Consider the following 22,065-nt stretch of genomic DNA (forward strand, 5'->3'; position numbering starts at 1 on the left):
TATTTAGAGAGATGTGTCTTGAGTGTAATTTATTTTCCTGACTTCCATGGAGAAGGCTTAGTTCCTTGGATGCTAAGAGTATTTTGTTTCAGAGTTAATCTGAAGCAGGAGGGAGTTTGTACTGTGGTTTCTGACTAACTTTGTACCATAATAAGCCAAAGAAAAATATTTGAATATAAGGTTGCTGGAATAACACATGGAAGAAAAGGATGAGTCCTGTTTTATAGTCACTCCTTCCCCGCCCTCCCCCCTCCCCGGCATCTGCGACCAGCTGTAGTTCTGCAGACAGGATGCCAGCCCAGATGGACTTTTTCCTCCCAGTCACAATGGTGGTTTTTACCTTACCCCCTCTGGTGCTGCAGGGCTTTGATTCACGCTGGAATTCATTTGTATTTGCATGAACATAATTCACTTCATCATAGCTCTATTGTGAGCTTAAGAGTCCAATTGCATGGAGCTTCTTGCAAGATAAGAACTTCATTTTCAAGTTGTTAACAGTTTGAATAATGGTTTAATTAAATATTAACATCATTAGTGGGATGCAGGAAAGAGCTGTTTAATGTCAGACTGTAGGAGATGTTGAAGAGCACGAACACTGATAGTCTGTGTTTCAGGTTCAGCCTGTCGCCTGTGGTGCAGCAGTAGGTCTTTTACTTCGAAATTTCAGTCTTCCTTTTTCTGACAGGCTTTTTTAATAGCAACAATTAGGTATCATATTAATGTGATTATTTTCAAATACTGAATTACAAAAGCAGGAAATAAAAATAAATCCTGTTGATATATTCTTTTGTATACTCTTTGATATATTTGGTTACTTGGTTTTTGTCTTAGGAAATGTTTAAGTAGCAAATAGCTGAGATGCTTGAAGATCTTGGCTGAGATTTGCAGATTGCTGGAGCACTGGAGATTTGCAGAAGTGACTGGTGTGTCACTTCTTGGATGCTTCTCTTGATGTCTTCATAGGAACTGTTTGTTTTTGGTTTTTTTTTTTCATGTCGCTGCTTTATTCTTTGAGTGTTTGTTGTGTTTATGGTGTGTCTAGGTAGATGCTCCAAATGGCTGGTTATCTTAGAACTCTTACCTTTCACCTTCTGTCTTTGATGAAATATGTGAATGTTGAGCTCTTAATAGAAATCTTTAAGAAAAAACAATAGTGGTGTTGCTGTTCAGTAGGAGACATTCCAGTAAGTCTAATTTTGAGCAATGTAATTATTTTTTTCCTTTTTGTCCCTTTTGCTTTCTTTAAACAAGATCCTCAGTCACTGTAGAGTAAAATGAGATGTATTTAGATTTTCTTTTAATGTAAAAAAAAAAAAATCTTGTCAGCTTGGCCTCAGTGTTACAGTTAATAAATGCTGGAGGGGTTGTTGATGTTGTTGGCTGTGTCCCTCCTTTGGCTAGGCGCATTGGCAAGCTGCAGATGCCTTTGGCTGGACGGGAAGGATTGGCCATCTACTGCAACAGGCTTTTGTCTAAGTGGGTGCACCAACACCATTTAGATGCTAATGTGATATAAGCTCGGTGTTTTGTACTAGAACTTGACTACATCTCAGGAATGTGGCCTGTCTGGTTTTATGTTGGCTTCGGCATTCAAAGGGCCTACTGTAATTCATGTCTGCCAATCGATTAAAGCTGCAGTCTTCTGGTTTGTGGCTTTGATGTGCCAGAGGAAATTGTGGGGTTTGGTGGAGAGTTACATACTTCTTCTGGTTCTCCCAGATCTTACCTGCTGATCTCTATGCTTTTTGTTTGCTATCTACGATTGGGGAATAAAGTGAATTTGCTCTGTGAAGCCACATATGACATTAGTTTTACTGACAGAGCTGAACCTTTTTTTTTTTTCCTGTTCATGTCTGTTATGTAGTGAGGTAACTAAATGCTGTATCATTCCTTTCTGCTTTTCTTGCAGATATAAAGTGGAGTGTGTTTCTGTATTTTTACTGGAGATGTGACAGTTTTCTGTCGTTAGGCTATTTTCTGGTTCAGTGCAATCCATATTGTGGTTCATGTTTTATGGGCGGTGAATAAATGAATAACCTAGGTATAACAGAGACACGTTACAATAAATTTAAGTTCCAGTCACTGCATCTTAGCAGCAGTTTGCTATATTTTGTGCAGAAAAAAATGATGTGTGTATGGTGCAAACACGAATTTAAAAAGTAGCCCTAGGAATAAGGTTTTTGTAGGTCTGTTTTGTACATGAACACAGTACTCATCAGATTTTCTGTGCTGCACTCTCTAAATATTCTTGTAAAAGAAAACAGTAACTGTTTGTTTATTTTGTTTTCTGAAAACACATACGTTCTTTAAGATTTTTTTTTTTTTTTAAATGTGTTGAATGATGAGTTTCTTCAAGATTTCATGAGTATATTAGGTGAAACATGCACGGAGGTAGTACAGGGGAGGAAAACTAAATTTAGATGGCCTCAGCTAGCAATTACTTTAGCAGATAAAACAAAATATGCAAATATCTCCTGAGCACTCTAAGGCTGATCTTTCAGACAACTGACTGTCTGTATCCCTAGTCAAAAAAGGACATATGATAATTAGATTTTGAAGGACCATGTGCTGTTGCTACAGAGCTAAATATTAAAATGCAAGAAAGCAGACTACCACATGGCACAATTGATTTTTATAGCAGTTCATGTTAAAATGCTCTCTTTTTATATTGCCTTTTAGGTTACCTAGGGTGAAACAAAATTACAGGCTTGGAGACTCTGGAAAAGCTCAGCATCAGCCTTTGAGGTAAAAATGAACATACTGAAGTAATCTTGGGAGTGTCCTTCTTGTTAACTTTATGGAACTGATTGGAGTAGAAATTTTCATCAAGATCTATTTTGCATTTAAGTTTTCAGTACTGATTTAAAAAAAAGACCTTTTTAGGGTCTGGGAAAACTCATACTTTAGGTGAATATATAATGTAATTTTTTTTATTTTACAGCTTTGAGAACATTGTAGATCTGCTTAAATACAGTATTTTTGTTTTAAGTTTTAGTTTTATAGAAATATCTATGAAATTCTTTGTCAAGTCTTTCCAGATTTTGCTTATATAGCTAAATGTGGTTTTATGCAAATCTCCATCTTAATTGCACAATATTTTTACTTTTATTAAAAAACGCATGGATTAATGTACTTAGGAATAAGTGATTGTTGATTTTTCTTGAGTTTACGGTATTAACTGTGGCTTCAAATTGAAATACTCTAAAGGAATTTGAATTCTGATTTTATTTTTTTTATAACGTTTATCTGAAGTGAAATGAAAACACATGCACATGTATAAAAGCAGTGCAATTATACAGAACATAATAAAATTATGTAGAACATACTGCTACTGCATTTCTCACATGAACCACATATTAATATTAATCATAGTAACCTGTAAGTAGGATTAGGGAAGTATGTATTCCTTGCACATTTAAACTACCAAAAAATAGCTTTTAAATCACTCTTTTAAATTTTTATTTCTAATAAGTTCTAAAATAATTCATGTTCAGCATGGACTTAAATAGATCATTTTCTGCCAGCAAGTCATAGTGTAGGATTGACACATTTAAATGTTTATAAGCAACTGAATTGCCACAATAAACCCTGCTATTGTAGTTTCCCTTTCAAACCATTTTTATAGTTCATAGGTTTTGTTGTTGTTGTTTTTAAGAGCCGAAGCTTGCAAATTATGTGATTAATCTACAAGCTGATATCATGATGTCAAAATGCGATTCAGGAAGAATAAGTACAGAGATTGCGGAAATTAAAACGGTAAGACTCTGCTTTATGTGGGGGAAGCAGGTTTTTATGTGTCACATCACTGTATTCTCCTGTTTTATATTTAAAGCTTCTTCAGGACCTTAGAGTAAAGTAACTTCCATATGTGAGGTTATAGACATTTACTGTGAATTTCTTTGGAGAGAATATTGAAAGTAGCTACTTTATTTTATCCACAGATAGTTAGCTATAACAATGGCATAAATAAAAAAAAAAGTTTGTCATGAAACACATGCTTTGATATTTCAAATGAAGCTGAATATGATTAGAAATACAGTTATTTTTTAAGAGGATGTGTGTGTTTAAATATTTCTTGTGGATTTTATATTCAAATGTGGTTGTGTTGGTGAAATGTGATCAATTTAAAAAAAAGAAAGAAAGAAAAAGTGGGAATCGGGTAGATACTAAGAGTTAGAATTAAAATTGAATTTATATGTTGCACGTAGAAGCTACAAAGTAAGTGGTGAGGAAGAGAAATGACAGGTAAATTGTTACGGCCTTCGTTTCAATAGTACGCTTCAGTTTGTATTATGAGTTCAGCAAAAATGGGAAAAGGGCTTATCTGATTAAAGATAGAAGAAAAATTGACATATAGTTAAACAGATTTCTGTTTTCTTGATGTTATCAAGTTTCACTGGTCATCACCTTGCCCTGCATCTTAGGTGCCATACACTTCAAGTTTTACCTTAGTTCTGTGTGTTAAGGAGGGAGTAGAGGAGGAATCTGCAGAGCACCAGTTCTGCACCACTGGTTAAGCAGCTGCGTAGTTAGGACTGTTGCACGGGGCCTTGGCACGTTATTTTAGAAAATGAAATAGTTTGTTCCAGAATCTGGCTGTGTGTCTGTATTTGTTACAGGAAAAACCATCCTTTTTCTAAACTTGCATTGGGAATGCTTTATGTACTGATGTCACTATACCTGTGCTAGAAAACTGATTTTTGTTTTCACATTTTATTTCTGTACTGGTAAATGCCCTACAGCCCATATATGTTGTGCTGATAGATAGTGGTATAATCCTTTTGCTTTAGAGACACTTATAACATACAGCAGCATAACTTTGTTGGTGTGAACTGTGCCTTGCTGACTAATTGCAACAGAAAGTGTTTATTAGGCTTTTGCCTCAAATCCAGGTTTGCTCATGCTGGTGACTGAACACTACATGAAGAATTTAAGGCATTGTGGGTTGTTTTTTTTTCCTGAGTCTGCTAAGTGTCATGTTGTACTCCATTTCTCTCCTATAGACATTTAGGAGGAGTCTGTCAGGAATTCCAGCTTCTAGCTGATAGCTATGTACTATATTGCTTGTAGAAATGCTTCAGACATCGCTCATTCAAATGTAGAGCCTCAGTATAATCTTCATTTAAAAAGCTCTTTAATGAAATTTTCCTGAACAATGGAAAGCAGCCTTTGCTGCTTTGGTATGTCATGGTGTGCTGTTAGAGACCAACGTTCTGCTTGTGCTGTTAGACTGGTTCTGTATCAGAAAAATAGAACAAATAAAGTTATTCTAGTTCAAGATAGACATTCACAATGAAAATTGATGGTTGTGCTGTGGAAACCAGGGAAGCTGGTTCTTATAGGAATGCTCACATTTGAGCTTTGTAAGCATTGATGTATTCTGTTTGCCCTTCTTGAAAGGGAACGGATCTGAAATACAGTTTTGGGTTTGGTTTTTTTTCCCCCCTTTAAGAGTATTATAAGACCAGGTGTAAAAACTACTGTTAGGCAATGCATGGTGTGAAGGTCTTTGAAGAATTACAGATAGGGAGTGTCTCATGCAGCTGTGTTGTATGTTAAAGGTAGCACAATATAAAAGAGATTTCTGATTCATCTCATTGAATAAGGTTGTTTAACAGTATTTCCTTACTTCAGACCTTCTGGGCCAAATTATGCCATTTAGAAACTTTGACTTTTGAGTTGGGAGCAGAAATCTTGATGCTTAATTTTCAGAGTGTCCTAGATATTGGTTGCTAAATTAAGGGGGAAAAACCCCTTTTCCCATGAAAATGAAACTTTCACTTGTTTCTGAGATGTTTGAGTTTTGGGTTTTTTCATCCAAATACACTTTTGTAATACTTTTGGACTATCACAGAAAAGTCAAATCCTTTTGAAAAAAAGTGTACTTTTAAATGCAGTTTTAGAAACCAGATGATGTAAGAATCTTGTGTGTTGACCTTCTCTTCACTGGGTATCAACAGTTGTTGCCACTGAATGCTTATATTGTAAGTAGTCACTTTACTGCAGCTTCTGCAGTAGTATGTATAGAACATCCTCAGTGTCAGTGAATATTTTACATTTTGTGAGTTAATATTTACATTCATTTTCTATGTGTGCTTTATATATGTAATATTTTACAGTTTTCTTTGTTTGTTCCTGCATTACTCAAGTAAGAATTTTCTGTTAGATCTTTCAGCGGGTTGTTTCATGTAGCACTCGACATAAAAATTACTATAAAGAACATGATATTCAGGCTCTTTAGGTGTTAGTGTAAGAGAATATTCAAGCAGCAAGATTCTTTTCATATATCTTGTATAGATTGTGGTTTATTTACTTTAGAGTAAGTGGATTTTTTTTTTCCTACCCCCTGAGGCTAACTTTTTTTTTTTTGGCTGATGCTGAGTGTGGTTTTAGAGAGTAAATTAGACATTCCTTGACAAACATGAAAACCTAAAGCATTAAAAATAATTTTTATATCTCAAAGATTATATTTGGTATAAGTTTACACATCAGTGTTAGCGAAGAAAGCAGATGAAATACATTTGTATGGCAGTAGTAAATTTTTGTTGTTAATAGGAGATAGTTGTAGTTTTGCATTAACTTGGTAGGAATATAGCACATCCTACGTATGCAAATAGTGGTAAAAACTTGAAAGATGCTTCCCCAGTCTCTTCTCTGTTTACTTCAGTGTGTCATTCTGTAAATGTTTTAAACAGTCCTTGGAGCAGGCTTAGAAGGATCCTGCTTTTTAAAAGGATCCTTAGATCCAGGATGTCTTCTTCCAGGTGAGTGCCCTACTTGATTTGGCTTGTTATTCCTTAATGTTTCCTTGAAATTCTTCTGTGCACCAAGGAACCACTTCAACTTGGGTATAGTCCCATGACTGAAAAACCTATACCACAGTTCCAGAGTTATTGTAGACTGGAAGAGACTGCTATTAAATGTTACTTGCTCTTTATTCCTAACCTTATGCCCTTCTGAAATAAAGTTCTTTAAGTGGTGGAACAAGGGGTTTGTTTTAGCTCTGCAGTTTACTGTCTGTTGACGTAAATGTGCATTAAAATAAGGACATTGAGTTGTGGATTTTGCTCTTAAATCTGTCAAGATTGATGGCCATAAAACTAGACCTTTCAGTATTATTTTAGTAGAACAGATAAACTTGGGCACTGTGCAGCTTTGTTGAGCTTCTGTAACCTCGTCTAAAGCCACAGAAAGGAGGACTTGTTTCCTGTGTTTCTCCCTCCAAATTTGGCTTCAGCAGGTTCTTACAGTTTCTTGTTCTGTCAGTTTTCCAAATAATGCAGTGTATAAAGTTTTCCAAATAATGCAGTGTATAAAGATGGAACATCTTAGCAGGTATCTTTGTTACTCACAGTGGCTGAGCAGGACTAGTTTGGTTTTTTTATCTGCTTCTCTGTTAGCTAGTTTCATTTAGCTAGGTTCAATTAACTTCTGTCCACAGATTCTGAACACGTATACTTACATCTCAAATGTTTTCAATTTAAAACCTGTTCTTCAAGTAGAGTCTTTTCCCTTTTTATTTCTAAATGGTCCTGTGCTTTTCTTTTATTGAAGAACTTGATATTTTTCCTTGCTGTTGAAATAGAGACTTAGAATGATACAATTGCTTCATTATTCTGGCTTACTCCTGTAATAACGTTGACATTGATCTTGCCAGATTTTACATACTTCCAATACAAATGAAGGCCAGGACTAGGAAACAAGCACAGCAGGAAGTAGCATTGATGGTTTAGGGAGAACTTTTTACCTGAGTTAGCATACATTAGGAGGGAATTTAAGCTATTTCAAGTGCGTTCTGCCTCATCTGAGCTTAACTCTATTGTTTTACTAATTATGCAGTTTATCATAGCTAAATTATCCTCTTTTTTTTTTTTTGTCATTGCAGGGTAATAATAGTGTGGTTAACAGCGGCAGACAATATTGTTTTGCTTGTGCTTACTTTTCAAGTTACAAATGTGCGTGTACTTCTTCCTTTGCACTTCAGAGAGGTTTTTTTGAGAATGCTTTTTGATCTTGATGAGGTGATTGTATTTTAGGGCAGGTCTTTCATGAGGATAGGCAGAAAGCAAAGTTGTAGTTTAGAGTATAAGTGGTTTCACAGCTCTTCCAGATCAAGCTGGAACCATACGTAAGTATAAAGCCCCTTGCTTCTTGCAGTGAGGTAGCTGACTTAGAATCACTGTCACGAAGTGTTTAGCAAAGGAGATATCCTTATTTGTGAATATTAGATCCTATGCTTGTTTTTTATTAGCAGCCTTTTACAATAAGGTTGGTTTTCTTTCCTTCATTCCCTCCTGGTGATTCAATATAGCTATTTTCTATGTTCCCAAAGGTGTACGTAGGATTTGTGAAAGAAAGACAAAATAGGTGGAATAGTAAACAAAGAGGAGGCACTGCTGATCTAATGTGATGTATAAAACTGAAGTGGCTGGGCTAAGATACAAGAATGATTGGGGATTCGGCTTTAGCTTTTATTATGGAAAAGGTTTGATTATTTTTTTTCTGGTCCCTTGTAGCCTTGAGCAATTATGATGGCTGTGACCAGGTCTCATTTTAAGCAAAGCAAACACGAATTGTGTTTCCACATGCATTGCTATATGTAAGAGGAGAAACGTGCTTCAACCATTTTAACACAATATTGTGGTAATGATAAAAGACTTCTGTGTTCCTCAAAGGATTTTTTTTGTATGGATTACCAACTAGCATAGTACTCATTGGAATATAAATAGAGAAGCTAGGTATATTAAGGGGGAGCTTAATCTATAAGTTTAGGGAGGGTCAGAGATGACAGACCTTTCCCTGTGTTTTCTCCCTTGTCTGCTCTTACACACCGAAGCTCTCAGTTCATACAAAAGCTTCACTTACGTTAGCAGTACCCAGAGTTTCCAGATGCTTTCTACAAGTAGCTGGCAAAGATTGTGTATCATGCTACTGTCCTTGCCAAATGACTGATTTGATTAGTCACATACTGATTAACGTCAGTACATTTGATGTGCAAATGTGCAGTAGATCAGAATACCAAAGATGATCATCTCTGCTATGTGCAACTGTGTCGCACGTGCAGATCTTTCCTGCTGGTTGTCTCCTGTGACCGAGAGCTGTGGAGTCCCAGTGGGGGAACACCCGGGAAGCCACTAGTTCAAAGAGGGATTGAATAAAAACATCTTTTGGTTGTGCCAGATTTGAATGCTCTCTGAAGTTACTAGTTGAATTATTAGAACAGAACCTGCAAGTTCTTGTATGTATTGTTTGAAGTATATAAAAGCAATTTTTAAATCTACTGGAGTCTTTTTGCATTATAACTGAAATGAATAATGGTGTATTAATGCTTTTATGATGTGCGTAGACTATGTTGTTTTCTGTTTGCAGCTACATAAACCAGTATTATATTGATCCATTTTATCTATTTAGATAATCTGAAAGACTTGGGCTGAAATTGTAGCTTAGGTTGCAGGACTAAAAAGTAAGTGAGAAGATTTGTATGAATTTGGAGATTCATTCAGAAGAAACTGGAAAAAAAAAAACCCAGCTGCAATGTCAAGAGCATTCTTTAATATATCCTGTGAAAATGTATATTCATTCCTTTAGTCTTCTCACTCTTAACAGTTTCTGTGAAGCTCAGATTAAAATATCAGACAAGATTCCAGCAATTATCAACACAGTTCTCCTAGTAAAGAAATGCTATTTCTGATGGAGGAGAAAGTACATTGATTGCTGAGCCAAAGACCAAGAGGTTATGTTTACCCTCTTTCACTAAGCAGCATTTGCTACTGAATGTCTTCAAAAGAGAAATAATTTTTTATAATGGATCAGAACAATATTACTTCAACTTAACCACACTGTCCTTCAAGATTCCCCCTTCCCTTTGGTAAAAACTGAGACAATGCTTTATCTATGACTACTTTCTATAAAGTGACATTCTGCATGAATCTGCAAGAGAAGTGATAATGTAATTCTATGTATTATCTTCTGTTTATTTTACAAGATATATCTGAGATGGAAAACTAGAGAGAATCGGTTTGGTCTGTTTTGTCAGAGCTTCCCGTAGTTATTTAATGTTAATTGACTTAGACTATAAATCAGTGTTTAGACATGGCCCAAGTTATAATATTCAGCTTGAAATGTGACTATACAACAAAGAGCTACAATGTTTTATTAGTTGAAGACTATGTTAAAGAAAATAAAATTTTATCTTGGTACAAAAATAAAGGAATACTTTTTTTTTTTTAAATTGCACTGCTTTATTTTTAACCGCTCAAGGCAGTTATTTCTCGTGACTGTTAATGGTTATTTTTTTCTATTAGATACCATATCATACTTTTCTCAGTTTTATCTTCTGTACATTTGTGAAACTTAACCAACTTTCCTGATATATAGAAAAGCAATGGCATTTCTGTGCAACAGGATGATAATTAGCTTTTCCTTCTGTATTTCTAATGAATGGTTAAATTTGAAAGCATTGTTGATTTTATGCATTTCTCATTTTGAGACTAATGCTAAAATGAATATAGAGCATCTAGGAATTTTGAGGAAAACTAACTTTTGAAAATATTGTTTTGTTGAATAGAGTACGTATCTGATTTGAAGGGAGGGAAAGTGTTCAAAATTTCTTAGATTTGATGCAGTATGCTTGTATTCTGTTTCAGCAATATTTTTCTATACTATCAGGCCTTAATCAGTTTCCCTGGGTAGAATTTATTCCCCCTCCCCCCCCCCATCATTCCTGACAGGTAGCAAGTAGCAAACATTTTTAAAAACTTCCAGTGATGGTTCGTAGTTGTCATCAAGTTGTGAATGGTTTGTTTATCACACTGGAGGTTTTTAAAAATGTTTGCTGTTTGCTATACCTGGTCTAGTGGAAGGTGTCCCTACTCATGGCAGGGGGGTTGGAACTAGGTGATCTTTAAGGTCCCTTCCAATCTAAACCATTCTATGATTCTATGATTGATTCTATGAACCTGATAAGGGTCCTTTTCTCCATTAGTCCTTATCAGAGTAATCAGCAATTATTTGTAATACTTCTGACAGTTTCTAAACAGATAAACTTATCATAGTCTGTTGATTTGAAGATACTGAGGTTCTCCTATAGTTCCTGTTCTTTTCCCACTGATTAGAATAAAGTTCCTGTTGCATGTGCGTTGGAAAGAAAAATGGAAAATGTTGTTATTTATGCCTGTATTCTAGAAAATCAATCTTTTTCTTTCTTGAAGTAAAGCTAAAACAACTAAATTTGGTCATAAAGATATTTTAAACAGGATTCTGTCAGAACATAAATGGAACTTTATTCTGAAATGTATGTATGTAAATCCAAATACCTAAAATGAACTTTGCCCCGTAAAGTACAGCTCCTTTTGAATTTCTTTAGCACTTTGATAAACACATAACTTAATTTTATAGGCACTTTTCCACTTAATAATTAACATTTTCTGTTGAAAATAGTATGAGATTTAGCACTTACTGAAAGTAAAATGATGTCCTTTTATTAGATTAATTTTTTTCTTCTTGCTTAATATTATGACTTTATCTAATACTGTTTATTTTTCTTCTCATAGTAAGCTGTGCTGGAACAAAAATGCAATGAAAGAAACACTGGATGAATGAGTGAAAAGCCCTGCTTTGCAATCCCTCAGCATGGCGGGACTGCAGCTCATGACCCCTGCTTCCTCCCCAATGGGTCCATTTTTTGGACTACCATGGCAACAAGAAGCAATTCATGATAATATTTACACGCCAAGAAAATATCAGGTACTAGTGATAATACAGTAATGTCAGAAAAAAAGTACAATTAAATCCATTTACTTAATAGAAAATGAACCAGAGCAGCTGGAGAACGTGCCATGTTGCACACAGTCGAGGCATGTGCCTCTCAGAGCTTCACCTGTTGGGAGATAATTGTTTCCCTTTTTCTTTAGCTTGACTGTGTTCTACATTTGTAACATCCCCCATTCCCTCTTCTCAGTTTGCTCTAACAAGCAGAACAGCTTTTACGCTGAGTATTCTCTTGCTACTCTATGCAAAATGCTGTTAGGGACAAACACAGTAAACATTACGCTGCACATCTCGATTGTACGCATACAATCATGTCTGCTTTCCCCTCTGACCTTCTGTCTTCTACATGGTAAATCTTGATTCGTTTGGTTCACATACTGGTCAAAGCAGCTCAGGAATGTCAGAAACCCCATCAAGGTGCTCTGATGTTCATTTTGTTAAGAAAACCTATTTCTGAGTTCGAGAATTTCAGTTCTCCTTGCACTGCAGAGATGCCTGAAAGCCAGTGTTCGGTTAGTGCTACTGAAAAGCTTAGATCGCCTTGAGGTGGTGTCCTTGCTTATTCGGCTGAATTGTTGTATATAGTTAGATTTAAAAGCTCAAGCTTCTTTCTTCACATGATGTATCTAGCAACAGAATCATCTATTAAAAAGATACAGTTAGAAAGCTACTTAAAATAGCAAATTGTGATACTACATGTATTTTAGATTTAGAAGGTAGACATATAGTGGTATTAATTTTTTTTTTTTTGAAAGACTGTGACAATACATTGTTATGAAAGAGACACATTCTATGGCACTGGAAAGATCTCTAGAGATACTAGTGACTTGTTTGTAGTTTATTTACCACTTGTGTAAATTTTTTCACTACATTGCTGCAAATAAGGACTTTATTATTTTTTTTAAACCTAGGTTGAACTGCTTGAAGCAGCTTTGGATCATAACACAATAGTCTGCTTAAACACTGGCTCAGGGAAGACTTTTATTGCAGTACTACTCACTAAAGAGCTGTCCTATCAGATCAGGGGAGATTTCAACAAAAATGGAAAAAGAACTGTGTTCTTGGTCAACTCAGGTAAGAGGAAAAGTATACTAAGTTCCTAAACATGCTGCTGATACTTCCGTGGATTATTCCTAAATAGAAGTTTTGTGAAAGCAAAGTTGGGAGAAACTTTTGCATAAAGCCTTCAACAGCAAGGATCCTAAACTGATTAAAGATTGTCATACCTTTCATCTTTTGCTTATAATCCATTTCATACAACCTGTTTATCTCCGACATCTTCTGTTTCCTGGTTTAAAATTAAGACATTGAATCTGAAGTGCAATTTAGTTACCAATCTGTTTCCTTGCTGTGATTTTTACATGGAGGCAGTTGCCCTGTACACCTGGTTTGACATTAGTCTAAGCTAAAGATCTTGTTGTGAAACACAGTGCTAGGTAATACAACACACATCTTGAAAATTAATGTGTGAAAAGACCTTTTTGTGATTGTGAATTTTTTTTTTTTTAATTTTTTATTAAGAAAATCAAGTTGCTCAACAAGTGTCAGCTGTCAGGACACATTCAGATCTTAAAGTGGGAGAGTATTCAAGTTTAGAGGTAACTGAGTCATGGACAAAAGAGAAGTGGAGTCAGGAATTTTCTAAGCATCAGGTAATGTATTAACTACAAATATAAGTGGTAAGTCAGGCTTGATCAGAAGTGTTAATTTCTTCCAGTTATACATTAACTTTTTTCTAACATAAATTCAGTATATTGATGTTATTTGTATATGAATTTTGAGGCAAAACATGTATAGGGCTTCTCAGTTTGTTTTTTAAAAAGCTGTCCATTTAATCCTTTGTTTTCAGTGTCACTGGCTTTTGTGGTTCATGGTGGTGATGATTACAGAAGAAATTCTGAGTGTGCATAGGGTAATTTAAATGCCATTAAAAGATGTTTAGGTAATAAAAAAGATGATAAAATTAAATGTTCTCTTGACCTAAGGCAGCTTGCACTTTATACTGACACTTCTTTTTTTCCACTTTCAATCTAGGTTCTGGTTATGACATGTCATGTTGCTTTGACTGTTTTGAGAAATGAATATTTATCCCTGTCAAATATTAATCTTCTGGTGTTTGATGAGTGCCATCTTGCAATCCAGGATCACCCATACCGTGAAATTATGAAGGTGGATTTCCAATATGTGAATGTTTTAATAATTGAGGAGGAGTCAGATGGGAGGGCTGGAGAAGTGGCAACTGTTTAAGACAGCTTTTGCTACCAAGGAAAAGTATCAGTGGAACCATATTTTAGCATGTTCTGGGACTATGAAATTGCTGTTATGAATGAAGACATCAGTGATGTTATGAGATAGAAGAATAGTGTATTTACTGTATTTTACAGTGGTGATTAAAGGAAAATCTGGCATTGAAAGAGGAGCTAAATGTATTAAATTAGGAGAATTTAGTAAATTAATTGGTAAAATATTTGAGAATGGGATTCACTGATCAGTTTTTATTATTTTTAAAATACTGATTTCTAGAGATGTTTGTAGGACTCTTTCAGGATATTCTTGGCTCTATGTAGTATTTGGCTTAGACAATACAAGGAACCCGTATAATAGATGTCTTTCCGAGTCTCTATTCAAGTTTAACCAGAGCATCTCTCTTGGTTTTTTCAGATGATACTTAGTTTTCATATAGTGTGGAAGTATTATGACATGGGTGTTGTAAATGTGGCATTGATGTTCCGTGCAGTACTGTTTATTTCTTTATATTTTCCCACATTGTAACTCTTTACTTTTAAAGATGATTGATGCTAAATGTTACTCAGTTTCTAGTCAGTAGAACAGACAATAATTAATTCAGTGTTTGATTCTTTTTCCAACACCTACTATTGAAATACTACTTTCCATCTAAGCATCTTAAGTTTGCAGTCTGTTAGCTTGATGGTAGATTTGCAGGATAATTGTCCTAAGGTATTTAATTCTGTTTTACTTCACAGATCTGTGAGGATTATCCATCATGTCCTCGAATCTTGGGATTAACAGCTTCCATTTTAAATGGGAAATGTGATCCTACTGAGTTAGAGGAGAAGATTCAGAAACTGGAGAAAATTTTAAAAAGCAATGCTGAAACTGCAACTGATTTGGTGGTCTTAGACAGGTATTGTGTACAATTAAAGCTGTTAATTCATGCCTGCATTTTAATTTTGGATAGAGGAATAAACGAGTAGAAATATTTCCTCTTTTAATTAGGAAAGTTTGTGTTTATGTGATGCTATTACTTCTATTTGGGGTGGGGAGGGAATGTTAAATTACTTTTTGAGTAACCAGTGTTGAAGTACATATTTCCTTAAAGTTCAGTCAAAGGCTGATTGGCCTTGATATTCAGAGATTTTTCTGTAATTGTTTAAAAAAACCCCACAAAACAAAACAACTAAAAAAACCCCACCAAAACAAAAAAAATAACCCAACAGCTACAACAAAAAACCCACACCACCAACCTAAAAATTTCTGAACTTGTGAAATGCACTGTTATGTTTGGAGAGTAACTGGTTCATGTTCAGTGTATGCCATAATGTTGCTGTTTAATTTAGAAAAATCTTGCAGAATCCACAGTACAAGATATCCTTAATGCCAGAAAAGTTGTGTGATTACTCTACACCGCCCCCCCCACCCCCACCCAATGAGTAGCCTGGGTTTAGGGGCTGATGAAAGACAGAGGGAGATGTCAGGAAGCAGTAAAAATATTGAAGTAGCAGAGCAAGAGGGTGTTTTCCTCTATGATCTTGCAGAATGTAGAATCCTGTGAATGATTTGTTGTAGATGAAAATCAGTGTGAAACGATTCATATGTAGCGTGTTTTCTTGCACCAGCTGTACTGTGTTGTATGAACTGAGGTTCAAAGTCAAAGATGGTTATTTCATGTTCTGGAACATGTGCTTTGTGGGTGTGGTTTTCTAAATACATTTTTCTGAACTTGTGTGAACCATTTGCTTTTAAGAATGTCTCACTCATACCTCTGCTGTTCAAGAAGAGCAATTACTCATGTAAATGTGTATATATAGAGCTAAATTAACATTATGTGGATTATATTTTTTTGGCATATCAAAAGAGTACACTTTGGAAAACCAAAAGTTAAGATGATGGCCAAGTGAATTCAATTTGCTTTGCCTTAAATTTTTCAATATTTGAAATGAAGATAGTGATATTAACCTCCTTTTTAGGGAGTATATTAGAAAGAGCAGTATTTTAGAATAAAGTATTTGGGGTAGTGGAGGTTTGTTTTTTGTTTTTTTTTTTTTTTACTTTAAAGTATTTAACTATTCATCATTACTGATTCATGTTGGGGAAAGAAATGTAGTTGAATACATTTGATGTTGCTGTTGTTATTACTGTATAACCTTAACAGACTGAAATAGCTCTGACTTTCAGAAGCTGTGTTTAACTTGATCTTTACCCTCAATTAAGATATACTTCTCAGCCATGTGAGATTGTTGTAGACTGTGGACCATATACTGACAAAAGTGGGTTGTATGGAAGATTATTAAAGGAATTGGATGAAGCACTTGCTTTTCTACATGACTGCAACATATCTGTACATTCAAAAGAAAGAGATTCTACCTTAATTTCTAAGCAGGTAAGGATATTAAGCTATGTGAAAAACCTGGAGAATAGAAACCTTACTGCTGTTTTGCTTTGCTATGTATGTTATATTACTGAAACTTTCTAAGCTAGCCATCCTAGATTTTCTGGGCAAAGATATTGCTGATTTTTGTACTCAATAACAGTGCTGGTCTTTTCATAAATGAGTGGGGCTTGGATGTCAGCCATTGATTAGAACTTCATCTAGTTTGAGATTCAAATTTGCTTAAAGCAATAAAATAATTCCACACCCTGATGTTGTGGGTCCGTATTTCTGAAGTCAAGAATTTGGCATCTTCATGATCTCTCATGACCTTTGAATAATTCAGTACAAAAGAGGAAATAATGCCTCAAGAAGTATTTGGAAAAACTGTACCCAGGTGTATTAAAGGATCATAAAATAAAAATTCATGCAAGAATTCCAGCCATAGATCTACAGTTTCTACAGTTTATCTTAGAACAATAACCAACTAGTGCCACACCTTGCAGGAGTTGCATTTGAACCTCAAGCTTGCCCCTAACTTTCTATGTGTTTGCTCCTCTGTTGTCATGGGAGATGATGGAGTCTAGAAGGTATGGTGTGTTGAGCAGGCGCCTGTCACGCACAGGGTCCAGGCAGGTTTTTTTTCCCCGTCTTGGACTTATTTTCCCTCTTTGGCATTGCCTCCTGAGGTGCAACTACATAGGTATGTAAGTCTTTGTTTAACAATAAGTCAGTAGTGAGTGACACTTCTATAATACTCTATGAGGAAGTTGGAGAATGTATTTCTTTCTTCAGCCGTAAGTATTCCAATTTCCTTTAACATTCTTAGAAACTCAGCACTCTAACACTGTCCAGAAAAAGATTATTTGGGCCAGAGGGAAGGATGATGTGTAAGGCAGCCTATCACAGCTCTGTGGGAAAAGGAAGTCCTGGTTACTTTTGTGCTAAACTTGAAATGTAGTAGGCTAAAATAGATAAGGAATGCTGGCAGCTGGCAGCAATTGCCAGGATTTGCATAGTCCAGAACAGTAGATTAACTGCTGTGCTTCTAATGCACGTAATCGTCTGTGCTTGTTTTCTGATCCAGTAGCTCTTCAAGAAGATGGAGACACCCATATTAAAAAAAACAATCAAATAGGTTTTCAGCCTGAGGTGCCTCTTGGCACTGGAGAACATCAGGCCTCTATGTGCAGTTACAATTGGTTTAGATAAATTTTGCCTTTAATTAAGCCTTATAGCTAACAGACTTCAGGGAGGATAGTGTAAAGAGAATAAACTGATAAACTGTTCTTTACTTCCTCACAGAAGGAAAGAAGGGAGAGAAATTAAAGCAGCAGCAGCAAACTGTATCATCTGGACTGCTGTTATAGTTTTGTTGTAGTTCTTCTGTTGTAATAGTACATCTAAATCCCGAGTCTTCTTAATGATATTGAGAACCATTAAGTACCCCATTTCTGGATTCCTGGTTTATTGTTTGACTGCTTTACTATTCAGGAAGAAAAAACCTTCCATCAGATAAGATGTTGGTACTCCAGTGCCTATGCTGAGCTCTCTGAGTAGGATATAGTTCTCTGTTTTTCCTGTTCCACCCACACATACAAACCCCTATTTTTTATTTTTTTTTTCCTTTGAGAGCCTAGACTTGCTAAGATTACCCTAAGGCTACTGTACAACTTTCTGGTTAGATACTTTTGATACCATGGCAAGTATTAGTAACAAATGCCCAGTAGCACATTTATTTTATTAGTTCTATGTTAAATATAAAGGATAATAATTTCTGCTTTGTTTATCTAGCTGCCTCAAGAACTACTCTCCTTTTTAGCATAATTATGCTAAGGTAAATTTCTAATTACAATTCCACTAAATTGTGAAATATTCTTTAAACTTGTTTTTTTGTACAGAAATGTACAAAGTTTAGTTGTAGTAATTTAGGGCGGAGGGGAAAACTTGCTCCATGAAAAACACCAGCATTCCCAAAGTCATCTGAATAACAAAAGCAGACTTCTAAATATTTTTATAATAGAATAATTGTCATAGTCCTTACAAAGGTTGTGCTATGTGAGAAACAAGATCCCAGTCTTAAATGGTGATTCTGTGAATAGTTCATGAATGTACTCTTTGAACTGATACTTGAATTCATTTGTTGTAGATATTGTCAGACTGTCGAGCTGTGTTGGTTGTTCTGGGACCCTGGTGTGCAGATAAGGTAGCTGGGATGATGGTGAGAGAGCTACAGAAGTATATCAAACACGAACAAGAGGAGCTGCACAGGAAATTTTTATTGTTTACAGACACTTTCCTAAGGAAAATACATGCACTCTGTGAAGAGCACTTCTCGCCTGCCTCACTTGACCTGAAATTTGTAACCCCAAAAGTAATAAAGCTGCTGGAAATCTTACGCAAATATAAACCATATGAACGGCAGCAGTTTGAAAGTGTTGAATGGTATAACAACAGGAATCAGGATAATTATGTGTCTTGGAGTGATTCTGAAGATGATGATGAGGATGAAGAAATTGAGGAGAAAGAGAAGCCAGAGACTAATTTCCCGTCTCCCTTTACTAATATTTTATGTGGAATTATTTTTGTGGAAAGAAGATATACAGCAGTTGTTCTAAATAGGTAAAGCTTTTTATTTTAAAAAATTACTTGAAAAAAGGCAAAAAGGCAGACTTAGCTGCCAGCACATGGATGCTAGTATCATGAATATGTAGGGCTTGTATTTTCAGAACTCTATTCTGAAGTTGGTTTAGGAGATCATACTGAATCTGTGATGAGAAGAGCATGTGTCTCTGAAAATTGTACTCAAGGGCTGGTTTTGGACCCAAGTTTGTGATTTGATTCCTTTAGAAGACAGAATGTTAAATACTGTACTTAACCTGTAAAATAGCCATATACTGATTTGTCTTAATCAGTTTTTAAATTTATATTTGTAATGGATGCTGGAAAACTCTTTAACTTACTGAGTGCAATACTTCTGGAAATTTTACCATTACCTTACTAAATCACATTATTTTATGATCCAAGTCTACAGAAAATCAAATTTGCCCTTGCACAAATATCTCTTAAGATTTACCAGTGCTACCTTAACAGTTGGTGTTTATAAAACGCCTATTCAGTCAAACACTAAGCACTTTCTTACAGTCTCCACCAAAAAAAATATGAGCTCTGGAATATTTGCCAATATATACTTTGCAGTGCTCTAGTTCCTTATCAGTTCTTGTTCCTGAATATGATCCATGTTAGTTATACATAACACTTGATTGTTAAATGCTGTTTCAACCATGCTATTGCATGTTGCTATTCAATGCTATTCAAACCATGAATGACATCTGATTTATTCACCTATCTTGATTTTGGTTTTTGGTAGGTTTTATTGATAGTGTACTAAATGTCCTGTGCAATTTGTTTATTGCATTCTGGATACCTCTGAATATGACCCTCCTGTTGTTACCTTTTTGCCTGAGTCAGTAAATGGAGTGCATAATATATTCTTTGATCTGCAGACTTTCTGGTGTGTTTTTTGTGAATGCAATCTTTTTTTCCTTTGCCTCTTTTGCATTTTTAGTTATGTTTACATAAATAGGCAATATGAGGTAAACTTAGCTATTCAGTGAAATGAACATGTTCTGTTAATAACTCCTGAAGAAATAAAATTACCAGATTCTGATAAATTTTTGCTGAGCTGAATTGAATATTTCATTATCCTACAGGGAGTAAACAGAAAAGAGAATGGAAAAAAATTTAACAATTAAGTTATGAATGTGATTTAAATTATACTCTTTTTCCACTCTGTGTTCTTGTAGACTGATATATGCACTATACTATATCTTAACTGTTGTTGAACCTGGCAGAATATGATGTCTAGATCAAATAGGTAACTAAATTCTACCATCTTTAAGCATCTTTGGTACAGATTATTGTCAGCAAAATATAAAATTATGTGCCACTCTTTATCCACTTGTGAAAGCTAGCTAGCAGGCTCTCAAAATGCTCCTTTAGCTCATGTAACATACCTGGTCTCAAAATAACTGGGTGATCATCACACCTGGGCTGTTGGAATTAAGCCTTCAGTGGAGAACCTCACTTGAGACTTGCTTCAGTTGGGTGGATTTAGTTCAAGGGCCTCTATTGTACTTAAGCTGTATATAAAGGTGGAAAGACTGCATCCTTAATAAGGAAGTGTTTTAATTAGTATGTCAAAACCACTTGAGCTTCCAGTAATCCAGTATGGATTGTTAGACAGAACTAAGTTAAAGCAGAAGTATAATTTTTCTTAAAAATCTATTTATTATGGTAGCATTTAGAGACTAGAACCCCATTTTATGAAGTCCATGATGACTGAGGAAGGGCAAAGTTAGTGACATCTCTTGTATTTTCTGGGAGAAATGGGCAGGAATTTTCTCTAAAGCAATAAATAGAACTAACATCTTTCTTTAGAGATCTTTAGCAACAGCCACTGCACGTATTGTAAATATTATAAATTTTTAAAAAATAAACTTTTTATTTTATTATTACACACAACTGATGGTGAAGTGGCTCACTTACTGTCTTTGTTTTATACAGTAGAGTTCTGGTGCCTATAAGCTCCTTTTCAGAAGAGAAATCTTTTTCTAAAGCCCAGTTTTCTTCCATTTTTGTTGCGGTGCCACTCAACTCCCTTAGAGAGGGATCTGAAAGCAGAAGTTTTTGTATCTGTTTGAAAAACACCACCTGTTATCTACCACTAATAATACTTTTTTAACCACAAAGTTGCAGTCTTGAATGTTTCTCAAGAACTTGCCAGAGATGTGTGCAGTGAAATATTTATTCAGATGTTTTAAATTGTCCATTTCTATAATAAGTGAGATAGAGTAAGAATGTTTGAGATGTTTAGTAGGAGCTCAAACTGAAGCTGTATGACTTGACAGAAATGCCATGTGGAAAAATATTTTTTAAAAAAATAGTTTTTTTTGTCTAGTTATTAACACATACTTTCCTAGTATGTCTGTCTCAAGAGCCTAGACTTCATACAGAAATGCAAATCCATTCAGCCTTGAACCAACAAATTACATGTGTTTTAGTACAAGAGGATCCTTCTGGTCTGTTTCCCTAAGGATAGCAAGCTATTTGCCACTTTTCCATTCTCTTGTCTATACTCCCTATCCATTCCAGTTTTAATAGATTGCAAAGGAAGGAGGTCTTCAGGGTCTTTTATGTTCCCATAAATCTTGTTTAAAACAGTGACCAGGTAAAGGGGAGAGATTTCAGTAGTTTTCCAAGAGTAGAAAGGGCAAGGAGAACTTTACCATTTTCCATCTGGTTTGGCAGCAGCTCTGTGGGCAGGCAGTAGGCATGTAGCTGGGGACTGGCACAGCACCCCTCTTATGTGAGACAGAACTGCTAGGGATGTAGCTGGGAGAGGTTTGAATGACTGTTGGAGGTATACAGAGGCAGGCTGTCCTTGAGGTAATGGCCATGATGGATGTGCTGTGAGCAAAGAGATGCTGAGATGGCTATGGTGAGACACACGAGTGATATATTTTTTTTTTTTATATAATCCCTTGATTTTTATTGGCTCTGCTGTTCAAGAACCTGTTATGGTTGAGAAATAACAGGTTCTGTCCATGCTGAAAACAAATCAACTAAGCGTGCTACAGCATAATTAATTTGATTGCATAATGTAATTATACTTTTAAATCCAGGAA

General features: G+C 35.4%; 1 protein-coding gene across 1 annotated transcript in view; it reads left to right on the forward strand.

Annotated features, from left to right (window-relative positions):
* Positions 1 to 2,679: 2,679 nt before the first annotated feature.
* The window catches only part of DICER1 (dicer 1, ribonuclease III), a 45,751-nt gene continuing 26,365 nt past the window's right edge, over positions 2,680 to 22,065 (forward strand). The window contains exons 1-9 of the mRNA XM_010163607.2: positions 2,680 to 2,745; positions 3,656 to 3,756; positions 11,553 to 11,745; positions 12,681 to 12,843; positions 13,291 to 13,421; positions 13,804 to 13,938; positions 14,754 to 14,914; positions 16,222 to 16,390; positions 18,528 to 19,000. Coding sequence (XP_010161909.1) covers positions 11,632 to 11,745; positions 12,681 to 12,843; positions 13,291 to 13,421; positions 13,804 to 13,938; positions 14,754 to 14,914; positions 16,222 to 16,390; positions 18,528 to 19,000 — 1,346 coding nt within the window. The 5' untranslated portion in view covers positions 2,680 to 2,745; positions 3,656 to 3,756; positions 11,553 to 11,631. The remainder of the gene's footprint in view (positions 2,746 to 3,655; positions 3,757 to 11,552; positions 11,746 to 12,680; positions 12,844 to 13,290; positions 13,422 to 13,803; positions 13,939 to 14,753; positions 14,915 to 16,221; positions 16,391 to 18,527; positions 19,001 to 22,065) is intronic.

This window comes from Antrostomus carolinensis, unplaced genomic scaffold, assembly GCF_000700745.2.
Source record: "Antrostomus carolinensis isolate BGI_N321 unplaced genomic scaffold, ASM70074v2 scaffold18482, whole genome shotgun sequence".
Taxonomy (NCBI): Eukaryota; Metazoa; Chordata; class Aves; order Caprimulgiformes; family Caprimulgidae; genus Antrostomus; species Antrostomus carolinensis.